This window comes from Carassius auratus, chromosome 30 (assembly GCF_003368295.1).
Source record: "Carassius auratus strain Wakin chromosome 30, ASM336829v1, whole genome shotgun sequence".
Lineage (NCBI taxonomy): Eukaryota > Metazoa > Chordata > Actinopteri > Cypriniformes > Cyprinidae > Carassius > Carassius auratus.
Genome location: NC_039272.1, coordinates 25,082,131 through 25,095,771, shown reverse-complemented (window position 1 = coordinate 25,095,771; position 13,641 = coordinate 25,082,131). Strand labels below are relative to the sequence as shown.

At 38.7% G+C, this 13,641-nt stretch overlaps 1 protein-coding gene across 1 annotated transcript in view; it reads left to right on the top strand.

Moving 5' to 3' along the window:
* Positions 1-1,156: 1,156 nt before the first annotated feature.
* The window catches only part of LOC113049761 (transmembrane protein 132E), a 293,725-nt gene continuing 281,240 nt past the window's right edge, over positions 1,157-13,641 (top strand). The window contains exon 1 of the mRNA XM_026212377.1: positions 1,157-2,258. Coding sequence (XP_026068162.1) covers positions 2,201-2,258 — 58 coding nt within the window. The 5' untranslated portion in view covers positions 1,157-2,200. The remainder of the gene's footprint in view (positions 2,259-13,641) is intronic.

The window sequence follows — 13,641 nt, the reverse complement described above, 5'->3', positions numbered from 1 at the left end:
ATTTAAAAGGTGAAACACCTAACAGTGTCAAAATCGTGACAGTGGTTTTTATTTAGCACTGTCCTGCCATGTGAAACTGACAGGCTGTTCGAATGTTGGAACACGACCCTAATAATGTGTCCCGCCAGGAGATGTCACTGTCGCGTGACACCTCAGCAACGTCAGCTTCATGAAATACAGTTCCTTATGAGATTAACTTTTGTGTATCGCGCACTTCTAGATGATATTTTGTTGATTAGGGGTGTCTTGTTTTGAAATTTGTCTTAATAACATCTTTGTTGTTAGTCCTGCTAACTAAAGACATAACGCTGCAAAGCAGGAAAATATTTCACTGTCACTCTTATGTCTACTTTGTGCCTGCATTAACTTTAATATTAAATATATTTAGTTCATGCTAATGTACACACACACACACACACACACACACACACAAACACACACTTTGACCAGGCAAGGTTTGTAGCCTAACACTTTATGTACTTGTACTAAACCCACAAAAATTGCACAAACTGGAACAATATATAGACCTAGCCTACTTTTTCCACAGTTTTGTTAGTTACTCAAATGTTGACTTTCTATAATGTTATATAGCCTATTTATAGAGTTATTTATGGTTTATGCATTTTTATATCTTTCTGAAATTTAATTTTATTAAAATGTCTGCTCTCTCTCTCTCTCTCTCTCGCTCTCTCACTCTCTATAATTTATATTTCAGCCATTTAAATTAAAATGTTAAAGATTTGATGTAGGCCTAATGTAAAATGTCTAGATGTTTTCCATTTGATGCTGTTACCCATCATAATTGGCCGTTTGGATCGAAGTTGAATATTTTATAAATAGATATGTGAATATGAGCTTAGAATTATTTAGAAACAAAGGTGTGTTTCCCTTAAAACTTGGGATCACAAAATACCTCTGAAAAAAGAAAAAAAAAGAAAAATTACGATCGTCTTACAGCAGGGAAAAAAGTGATGATCATCATCTCATTTTTTACTGTTTTTTTCCTTTTTTTTTTAACTTTTGATCTTAGGGTGAAATTTAACCCCGTCATGTTTCAGTGAGATGCACACGTTCACAACGGTCGTTTGGACACGTCAGAGCGGTCTGATCGTAAAGACTGGTGTCACGTGACCACCATGAACCGAAGAGATTTGGAGGGTACAGGGATTCACCCTCTACTGGAAGTCCAGCGGAACGCAACGCGCACTTCACAAACCGTTTGTTGAAACGCAAAGTTAGGCTGTGTGACCTATAAGGAGGGGTGGTCTTGAATAAATCTTTTCTGACGAAGCTCAGCAGTGAAGCCGAACCTCCACTGACTCTTGTTTTACAGACCGGAGCGCTGCATTGTTATGAAGGATACAGCGTTTGTTTTAGTCCTCTAGAGTTTAAAAATGGGTGCGATACGCTTCATACATTGATATCAATTGTAAATATAGCCTAACAGTGTACCAGGAAAGCTTGTCCAGGACTTCAGTTCCTTCTGAGAAGATTTTCAACTCGTCTCTCGGAAGAAATCACTTTTTTCCCCCATCGGAGCGGACAAGTAACGTTAAACGTTTGTTTCCGTGCATCAATAGGCGACAATATATAGTATAACATCGCATAACTTCAGGTCGTGTACCTACATCGAAGAACCGGATCTCATCCATAAAATACATTTTGAGCAAATGTCAAGGTTACTATAGCGGAAATCGTAAATCGCCATCCAGCTCTATAATTAAACGAACCAGCCGTGTGTCCGCTGTTTGTGTCTGATACCTCTCAAACTAACAAGCTCGTGGACGACATTGGTATTGTGCTGTTGTGATACCGTTGCTGGCGTTTCACGCTTTCACGGGATTACAGTTTGAACTACACTCTCCTAAAGGACGAAAACGACTGTCTTGCATGTCGTGTGGATTACTGAGAGAGACATAGGGAATCGAGACACCTGAGCCGGAGAGCTACCTGTAACTTTTCTCTCTCGAAAGCTCTTCATTGCGCCTTCGGTCGCTGGTTGACACGGTCTTTTTTATTGAACTCTTAACTGGTTTGGTATAATGGACGTGACAGCTCTAGATAAAGTTCACCAGCATCACAATCCAACAGATTCTCGTTGGGAATTCGTCGCTGGACTGTAGACGTCGGTCGGGAGATATTTTGGAGGAGCGCTGTTGTTTATCATAAGAAACGGGATTTAATCGTGGAAACTACTACCATGTCCGTTATACGCTCTTGGATGGAAACTCTGTTGCTGTATATATTAATTTCGGAAGGTAAGTCCGCTTGATATATTTTTTTCTCTCCATACCATACTTGTTTGCGAAATCACGTTTGGCTGTTGTGAATGACTGCAGCGGGGTTTAGCCTATATGTTTGGATGTTGGGCTGCAGTGGATTTTTATAAGTCTTAATTGGTAATTCAGCACGCATACACAAAAGCGCAGAGCTGAAAATCAACCGATTTGAACGCTTGGAGTTCTTGTTTTCTCGTTGTCTCCAGCTTTGGGGGCAACGGAAGGGTCTAACGCGCTTTTTTGAATTCATATAGCCTGCAATGCTTTGTGTTTTTGAACACAACACACACTTGTAATTCAAGCATAGCAACTGTCCGCAAGGTGGGAGCACGACTGAGGCTTGAGACTAACCCTGTTAAAAGATGCCCAAATTATAAAACAATGTGAATTGCATTTTTAAGCAAGAACGACGTTATTAAATAGCGTACGTTATTCATCACACACACACACACACACACACACACACACAAACACACACACACACACACACACACACACACACACATATATATATATATATATATATATATATATATATATATATATATATATATATATATATATATATATATAGCTTAATAATTACTATTATCTAGCAGTGTATATATATATATATATATATATATATATATATATATATATATACTGTAAATCAGGAAAGTACAGCAGAACTTTTTTTTTTTTTTTTTTTTAGATGAGCAATGGAAAGATTTAATTGGTTTTGATCTATTTAAAGTTGACTTTTTTTCTTTTTTTTTTCTTTCTTTCTCTGGCTGTCAAGTGTTGCATTATTATTTTAGGGGGACCTTTGTTATATTTGGATTATTATTTCCTAAATGTCTGTTGCTTGTTTGCAAGGCATCAGCACCTGTTCAAGTTCATTTTAGATTTGCTCTCTGTTTGTCCTCTGGAGTTTCAAATGAACATGGTAAAATAACATTTTAGGATGCTTATCTGATTGCCAGTCTGCAGTCATATGAATCCATTTTATGTCTGTCTCCTTCTTTATTATTATTAATATTATTTTATTTTATTTTTTTATTATTCTTTTTTTTTTTTTTCAGCTATCACAGCTGTCTCTTATTGTTTAATTAATCTCATCAGGATGAATCTAATTTGAAACACAAAAAAATAATGAATGGGCTGCTTTAGAATCCGAATGTTATTATGGCAATATAGTGTGCCTAAGATTATTACATTGACAGTCCTCAGTAGAGAGGAGACATGCCTTTGAAATATTCCTTTGAGGTCTGATCCCTGCCCTTATTTTCCTTTCATGAAACCATAAGAACAAAGGCAACATCATTTGGGAGTCATCAAAGTCCTGAGGGTTCGTAATGTGACTTGACTGTAATCCATCATGGTGTTTGACAGAAACTTGGAAAATATGAACACCAGAAAGAAAGTTTCGTTTCTAGAAATGTTTTGTATTTTCAGCTAGGAGTTATGCCATGGGAATTGTTCATTTAAATTCGATCAACTTGTTTAGATTTCACTCTTTCATGATTCATACGCTGGATATATATAACGCAGGAGTGATGGAAGGTCAGATGTGCTCGTAATGTCATGTGTCAGGCACCGTCCAATACAATTGCACATGTTTTGACAGCAATGCCACTCAGTCGTGCATTTCCGTTTTGTAATCCAGACAGCCTTCATCTGCAGTTGATACTGATGTAGTTGAGCAATAAATTGGGCCAGCACAAGTGTGTCTCCTCCGCTTCCAGTTACAGAAGTGACAGACAGGAACCAGGCATAAAGATCAAGTCAACATCAACAAACCTGAGACGTGGCGTGAGCTCTCTAGGAATGTCTTGTTTGTTAATCCAGTGTAGTACCTGTGCGGAGAGCCCTGGTTTGGTTTCACAGCTGCTTCCTTGTGAAACCAAATCACCTGGAAAGAAATCACTTTGTTTTGTACTCTTGTTTTATTTATTAGGCCTGGAAAAGAGCATTGCTTGAGCACCACTGCCTTGATTGTTAGACCCATGTGCTTCCCCTCAACCTTACGACAAACTATCCTGAAATTATTCTGGACAACATCTCTAATTGAATTCTGATTTAGTTGACTCCTATTTCATGGTCTTAAGAGGTTTGAATGTTTTATGTTATCATACATTGAGCAGAACAAAGAAAAAGCAATTTCTGTCTTGTCGTAAATTCTGCGTTTACTCAGGAACATTCTTCATAGGGAATGTTAATGCAAAAATAAAAACAGCTGTCATCATTTTCCAACTCTAATGTTGTTCCAATTTCTTTTGACTTGCTTTATTCTGCAAAATCTAAAATAAAATACTTGTCTTTGAAAAGTATGTTTTGTCAAGTTTTAGACCCCACTGATCTTCATAGTATGGACTGAAACACTCTTCCATATCTTCTTTCAAACTCCTTTCCAGTAACACACTTGGAAAGCTGTGTAAATGATGACAATGGAATGTTTGGGAATTATCTCTTTAAGGTGCTTTGAGAAAAAACATTGGCAGCTGGAGCTTATTTCGAAGGTTTCAAGTTAACAGCCATCAAAGTTAATAATAAATGTTAAAGAACTTTTCGGCCACAGATGTATAAACTCTACTAGATAATTGCCAATCTTTCTGTGAAAGGTTTTCTTTGAACTTGTTTTATTAGACAAACTCTTAGGTAGTTTCTGTGTCCGTTTCCTCCTCTGTCCATTACACGCTCACCTTTTGCTAGTTTTTGGCAAGCCACACAGCTCGAACACTCCTTTAGGCAAGCAAGGAAAGTGCTCATTTATTATTAATTGGCCCTGCTTTTTTATCTAATGCTTTATATGAAGTCCTTGACAAACTTGACAGAATTTGCACAGGTTCACCTAGAACTAATGAGATTTCCTAATGGGTTTTAGGTTTGTGTGACATTTGTAAACTCAACCAGCTTAATTACCAACTAGATAAGGTCTGTTTGAACTAGGGCTGCATGATAAATTGCGTGCGATTGTCATGCTCATCTTGTCAGTAAGGCCGATTCTGTGATTAGGAAATCTCCATCACGTGCTTTTTGATGGAGCGCCATTTTCTACACATTGTGTAGCTTGTCAGTGAACTACGGCTCTATCGCATTCATAATCGCAGATGAATTGCCTTCTAGTATGATTTATCGTGCAGCCCTAGTTTGAACCTGAACGTACATTTAAAAAAAAAAGAAAAGTGAAAGGTTTTAAATTGAAGTTGGACGTTTTTGCAGAATATTTCATTTCAGCATTCCTGGGTTAAATAAAATGTCATTCAATTATCTGGCTTACACGTGCACTTACAATCTTTGGCACGGCACATCAAATAGTTGATTAATAGCATTAGTGGCACCCACAGCGAAACTGTAAACGTTGTTCCTTTTAGCTACACTGAAAGACAGTGTCGTGAAGGGGTGCTTCCTACAGATAGCCTATGGCATGACTGAAGAAGACCCCCCACATCGGCCCTGAAGGCACAATGGCCCTTCCTCTGAAAGCATGCAACTTGTTTATATTCACTGCACATTGCCCTTTAAAAGGAAGATCTGCGATCAACATCCGCACCAGCATGGCAACATCCCTTAAAATGTGCTTTTATTTCTTCAGAAGGAAGGCCTAATAGCATGAGATGGCTATACTTTGCCATCTTTAAAACATCCTCTTTGAGTTTGAAGTTGACCCTTTGTCATGCGAGATAAATTGCCTCTCCCCAGGCAACCCGCCTGACCCATCTGTCAACCAATCAGGGAAAGAGACACTGCTTGTATCCTCCAGACTCTTTAGTTTGGTACCTACTGTGTCCATTCATCACTTACACCCTTCATTGTCATCATATACAGTCATCATAAAACGATAGCTCTGAGAACCACAAGCAGGAACGTCTCCCAGACAGCAGGAATGAGGGAAAAATTCGCAAATGGCCGACGTTTGCGGCATCTTGGTTTTGGCGTGTGTTTTTTGGAACGGATGTCTGCATGCTGTTCTTGCTTTAATAAGACTGCGGCTATGATTAAAGGGCTGACTCAGGAGACTGTAACCTGTATTTCCTACTCTTGTTTCTTGCCTGTCGTTTTATGCCTGCCAGCTGCACAGGATTAGTGACTTGACAAAAGGAATGCTTATTAATAAGAGAATTGTCTGTAGCTGCAGGAACATGAAGTAGATGTGAGATGCATGTTTTGTTCGGCTGAAAAAGCTCTAGGAGTCTATTAATTAGTCGAATAGGAGCATTTGCTAGGACAGAAACAAATAGATTAGCTGGGAAAATGCATCTTGCCTTTTTGAGTAGAATTATCATTATCGGAACCATTTTCAAAGGCTTAGGCTGTGACGGTAGAAATGCGCCAGCATCAACAGATTCAGCTTTACCATTTTTACCATGATAGATTCAGTATGTTTTTGCATGGCTATCAGTGGGCTGGCTGCTTTATGTTCTTTACATTTAAGAGCAGAAGTAAAAAAATCCATCACACAACAACTAACCCAAAAGAGGAAGAACTTGTTAGTAAAGCGTGTGTTTGTGACCAATCAGAATCTATCACACATGGCTTTTTCATTTTGGCTTTATATTTGGTAAATAAATAGTGATTAAAGTGTGTTGTTGTTCATCTGAGGGTTTAGTTTTCAAAATTTAAGACCTGCCAAGGAACAGATGCCCTGATACAGAAAACCATGAAATTCAATAGGGTGGCCTAACTTTTTTACACAACTTTATGTATGTTACGTACACACACACACACACACACGTATATATACTATATATATACTTTCCTGTGATAAAAGATCTCGATCATACTGGACACCTGTACTTAAAAAAAAAAAGTCTTTTGACATTAATTACTACACTAACACTGTAAAATGTTAAACAGGTTGTCAAGGTTGTAAATAGCACTTTAAAGTCCAAACATTGTCAGCATCCACTGGACATTTTGCCTTCACATGGGAGACCATGATCTGTGATCACTGCAGTGGAAGCTGAAGAAATATGGCCAGATTTTTGCCCTCCAGCATTTCTTGGCTCCTCACGTGTTCCTGTGTGCCTCCCTCCCTTCCTCTCTTCCTCCATATCCGCCGCTGCCTCTCTCCCTCCCTCCATATCTCAAGTGCAACAAATCTGCAGAAGTCACTCGTACTCCAAGTGTCCAAGCCAGCTAGATGTCCCCTCGGCCATTAAGCTTTGCTTCATTTTTGTTTTTCCTTACACTGCTGTAGGCCTTTGTCTGGCATGAGGATTTCACAACCCAAAGTAAGAATGATTAGAACGGCAAATTGGTCGGGTCTGCAGTCCAGATATTGAGATCAGCTGTCTCGGACTAATGTGGGGTCATCATTACTTTTCCTAATTGAACGACACCTGTGGCAGGAGAGGTGATGATGGCGACGAGGGCTGACTGGGTCAGTGTAGTCTCAGCGTGACTCATTAGTCTTTCTGCTGGGCACTTGGGCTGCTGCTTGGCTGCTTTTTAAATTCCTCAAGCTTGCACAGTGACAGTAGCACAGTAACCTCAAACTGTGAGTGCAGAGCCACACTGAGGGGGGAATGTGTGTGGGTTGACCGAATGACTGTGTCACTGTGTAATATTATGCAACAGTTGTAATAAACTATTAAAAGGGGGCATAATCTACGCTTTCGTAGGCCAAATATATTCGGATACCCAAAAAGCACATAAGTGCTTGCTCAACATTCAGTTTGAAAACCAAAACATTAATAGTGATAGTGAGTTTGTCTTCCTTTCCTTGGCTCTTCTGGTTTTTCTAAGGGTTTTCTACTAGTTGGAAAATGGCTGTGGGGATTTGCTCCCATTAAGTCACAAGCATCACTGAGGTCAGACACTGATGTTGGGTGATGGGGTAATTCATCCCAAAGGTGTGCAGGTCAGTCAGATTCTTCCACATCATACTCTGTAAATCTTCCTTTATGGACCTCGCTTTGTATGCTGCGACATTGTTGGAAGGTGGGCTATGACACAAAGCGGAACAAAAACTGAATAGCATGTTCTGATTAGGGCTGGACAAGAATATTTGATTATTTGAATATTCGTTTGGTGGGTTGAATAATCTCTCTCTTTTTAATTTTTTCTTTTAATTTTTTGTTAAATTTTAAATTCTTTTTACACCTGGCATCCCCCGCAAAACTTCCTTCATTCGCGCTTAAATATAGCCACTTTATTACTATCAGGCTGAAAAGTTGTAAGGACTGTCAGTAACGGTTAGAGTTGTATTTCCACGTGAGCCTGGTATGGCACGGCATGATTGAAAACCATTCTTGGCCCGAAATTCTAGGCACTGTTAGACAGCAGTGCTTAGCCGTGTTGTTAGAGTGCATGCGCATGATGTTACCAGTCTCTCCAAGTAGCCAAATAAACAGCTACGTTCAATATAAAAAAGAAAAAAAAAGAAAAGAAAATTCAGTGGTGCCTGGGGCAGAAGAGGGACGGAGGGCAAGTTCGGGAGCGAGTTCAGCTTCCTGACAGCCTGATGGATGAAGCTGTCCTTCAGTCTGCTGGTCCTGGCCTGGAGACTCTGCAGTCTCCTCCCTGATGGCAGCAGACTGAAGAAGCTGTGTGACGGTTGTGTGGGATCACCTGTGATGCAGAGGGCTTTGCGAGTGAGATGGGTTCTGTAAATGTCCTGGAGGGAGGGGAGAGATACACCAGTGATCTTCTCAGCTGCTTTCACTATGCGTTGCAGAGTCTTTCGGCAGGACTCGTTGCAGGCGCCATACCACATTGATGCAGCTCATCAGGATGCTCTGCCTCTGTAGAAGGTGTACATGATGGGGGGCGGGGCTCTGGCTCTTCTCAGTTTACGGAGGAAGTAAAGACGCTGCTGTGATTTCTTGGCCAGTGCTGCTGTGTTTTCAGTCCAGTTATCAGTTTTCAGTTATTTATTTATTTTAATTTCTACAGATTTTGCGATAATATTGTTACCATGAATTCTAATAAAATACCCTTGAAAACCTTTGCTGTTGCTGAAAATACTGATTTCCAAGACCTGATTTTGCTGCTTAGTTTTCTTAAGTGTTCTGGATGAGCTGGGAAGGAGTTTTGTGTTTTGAATAAAGAGCATGGAAATACTTCCATGATGTGTCACCTTTAAAGTAAGAGTGTGTTTATATTGCTAGGCGTAAAGCAAAAGCGTGCTGTATATATTTTTTGGCCTAGACCGGTTGATTGAGTTGAGAGAATGGGCCATTATTCCCTTTAGGCCTTGGGGGAACTAGAACTAAAAGGAATGAATAAAGTTTACTGGCCGTTTTATATAGAGCTTTATAAGACAGTATACGCTTTTCACAGGACATGTAGTTGCACAATATTACCGGATCCTTCCACAACGGTGAAACCACATCTTTACTCCTGAAACACCTCACAGCTGTCTGCCAGAGATCTGAATTAAAGATTACAAGGACGACTCAGTCAGCGTGCGATAGTACACTAGCTTTGCATATTAAGGCAATAAGCTCCTTCCTTGTCTGTTTTTCTTTATGTAAGCCTTATTTATTAGGTAAAAAAGGTGAAGGATGGTGTATATAAATTTTCTGACAGGTTTAGAAGCACTGGCAAAAGACCAATACTTCCGTTCATGACAACCGACATGTCAAATCATCGGAAAGAAAGTCTGAGGGAAATGTTCAAGATCAACATTTTTACATATGTGGAACTCCTAAAATAGCTTGCAGACTGCTTCCAAGCTGCTCATCATATCAGAAATATCCCTCCTGAGTCAGTTTGAAGTTGACAATGAAGTTCCACACTCCTCCAAGAATAATCGTGCTTGTGGGTGACATGCCATTCTGGATAGATGATGGCGACATTCAAAGTCTAAAGTAAGAGAAAGAGGGATCCACTTCTCGTAGGTCTGATCAGAGTACCGTTGTACCTGCAGAAGTCACTGAAAATCAACTGTGTTCAAAGTGCTGTCAGTTATTTTGATAAAAGATTTAAATCTACTTTACAGTATAGTATTTTTGTGTCTAGAGGAGTAATGGGAGAGATCAAACCTGTCTGTGCCCATTCTGTCTCTGACTTTATTCTTTGTTTTGAAGACAGTAGAAGCTGCCTCCAAGTACAGCAGTGATGGTCTTCCCTGGAGACCTCAGTGGTGCCTCAACATGGTTCTCATCTCTGTGATGGTCATGTAAAACTGTGACCCTGCTGTTTTTTTTTTACCTCCCAAAAAGATGTAGAACATGTTTGCTCTTGAAACACCCAATCCATTGGGCTTGTACTGCAATTCTAGCATTGTGGCTGGGAGTTTTTTTTTTTCTTTTTCTCTCAGTTTCAGCCATCATATGTTGAAGTGTCACTGACAGCCGTATGTTTCTTCCTGTCCTTCCAAGCTCTGCCGGAAAACCTGGCAACACTGCCAGTCTGCTAGGCCCTGAGATCAGTCAACAGACATTCATGTTTCCACACTTCTTTGACGTGATGCCTGGCAAAACCTGGCAAACGCTGACATGTTCATGAATGGCCATCAGGTTTTCAATCCAGATTGTTCATTAGAACAGTTTCATTAACCTTACAAAGATAGTTAACACAAAATGAATCATTCACTCTCTTGCTTTTCCAAACCTGTAAACCTGTTTCTGTCCATGCAATGAAACTCAATTGCTAGTAACATTTTAGTAATGTGTTAAACCATTCTACTGACTTTGGGAAACATGGTTAAACATGTTAGCAACCAGTGCTGTGTAGTAACTGATTACATGTAATCTGGATTACATAATACATTTCTGAGTATATTACACTTTCTCACAGTTAGATTACAGTTACTTTTTTTATGGATTAGCCTACATGAGTGGGCCTATGGCCTACAATATTATTTGAACAAAGACAGTAAATTATTCATAATTAATTGATTCTCTATAATTCTTATATAAGAAATAATTCTCTATAAGAAAAAAATATGGGTATTTTGTCTTTACAAACTTTTTTTATGACCTTGTTTGTCCATATTTATTCTCCTATCCCAGTTTAATGAGCAAACCAACAATAGAAGACAAGTTTTGGAATTTTCAACAAAACGATTCTGTTTTTTTTGCCTTTAGTAATGTAGAAATGACATGCTTCACCTTGAATGCTCAGAGTTTTTGTCTTTTTTTCTTCCTTTATTTTTTATTATCAACTAACTTGTTGCCTGCAGTGTTGTTATACTCAGTAGGGAGCTCAGGAGAAGATAGGAGAATAGCTTGCAGAAAAATAGCTTTCCGGGCATTATAAGCCATTTTTATTGTTGACTAAAGACATGGCACCAGTGAGATTGTGACACCTCCTCTGGTAGAAACGGATTAACCCCAGACAAGCATGTTGCAGGATGAGGGATGAGAACACCAAATCCCTGAAATAAGCACTGGAACCCATGGGAAATCAAACTCTATAGCGAGCGAGAGAGCAACATGCGTACAACTCAGAAACGCACTACATCACGCATCATGCTCTTTATATCTTACATTCCCAACTGATGTCAAAACCTAGAATCTTCTCAAAGTGCTCCATTTCAAACAAACACGCATACACGCACTACGCCTACTTATCTTTCTGTTTTTCTTTTTCTCCTATGCACACACAACAAGAAGTACCTCTGACTAACTTAAAAGAAGTTTATGGCAAAGTTTATTTTTGTTTTTATGCGTTGGGCAAACATTTCACTTTGCCTAAATGCATTGAATTGAATGGTATGACTAGATTTTGACACCGATTTTTATTTCTGCATTACTTTAGTTTGGATTATTTGAACTGCTGATCCTGAATTTTGGAGAATAGAGTGGCTGATGGCTAATTCTAAAGAATTAAATCTGTAATGACAGGAAATATTAAATTACAAACGCTGAATTTAAGTGTTTTCAGACTTGTGGTGGGATGACTTGGATTTACATGTGAGTGTTTAGTGTTTGAGCAGCTGATTCATTGGCCTCGCAGGGCATTATTGGTTAGGTTTACCTTAAAACACAACACAATCTAATATGAAATTCAAAATATGAAAAATTAAAGTTTTCATATTCACAAAGTTTTACAGAATACAAATAATTGACAGAGTTGTTGGTCTGTTACTACAGATTTGTTTATTTTAGAAAGCAACATGCAAATGAAATGTGTGCTTTATATCAGACAACCTAAAACAAAACAACAACAACAAAAAATAATAGTAATTGAAACCAAAGATTCTGAAAACTTAATTAAGCTGATTAGGCACTGTGATTATTCCAAAAAACTGCTGTGTCTGAAACTGTAGGTGGATTGTAAACTTTTGTAGACTCTTGTTGTCTGTTTGGAGCACTACTGAGTTGCTGGCTATATTGAGCGTTCCAAATCTGTCACTTACCAGGTTCCATCTCTATTAAGTGTACTGCCTTAGTAGGCAGTAGACAGAAATTTCATTGTTTTGGAACAGACCCATTGTCAGCCCACAGGCATTTACCTTTTGTTTATATACTCCTGATTTTGCTCCTTTCAAGGGCAAGAGATCTACAAATATTAAAATTTCTCTGAAGCACCATCATTCTAGTATGATTCAGAATGAGATTTGTATAATGGTCTGTGAAATGTTTAAAGAGCCTGTGATGAACAAAGCAAAAATCACATCTCGAGGTTATTTCTCCCTACAAGCCACTTCAGATGTGGCTAATGACTCAGGAAACATTACTGCATGGATTAAGTTGTGCTTGACAGTTCTCGCCCAAGGGCTTTGTTTTACTTCTCTCTATTTTTAGGTTGTGTTTTATAAAGATTATTTGCAGGGTGTAGACAGGTTTATTGCACAATAAACTTAAAATGAATTTGAAAAAGTTTGGGCTCTCCATGTAAACATATTAAGCATGTGTGTCCCAATGCATTTATATAAGATAAGAATGTATATGAATGATTGTGTGTATGCATATGAATGCTTAGTGTGGGACTTCCATCATGGTCTTGCCCAAATTTTGGGGAATTTTGCTGCACCTTAGAGTGATTAGTAAAATGTCACAATAATTCTGTGTGACTTCTGGTGCCAATCTGGGCAAGATCACCCTTTAAAATCTGAAAATGTAAACTTGTATTATTTGTTTTGTTGATGTAGCACCCAAACCTCCATCCTTAGTAGGGACCATTACATAAAAAATACCTGTGTATATAGACAATGAGACTGGTCTTATTAAAAAACACAGATCTGAAGCCTTCCTCCGTGTGCAAAACAACAGCCTAACAAGATATTGCTGTTTGCTTCTTTAAATATTGCTTTGATAAAAAGACTATAGTATTTATGAATACACAGTCTTATCACTCTTTTCTTTTCCCAGGCCTTTCATGGCCTCAGGTTCAGGGTAATTTCCTAGCATAAATGTTATTTTCAGCAGTGGTCATAATTTTGTCATAAAAGAAACTGTGATCAGATAAGCATGGGAGCGTTTCTCAT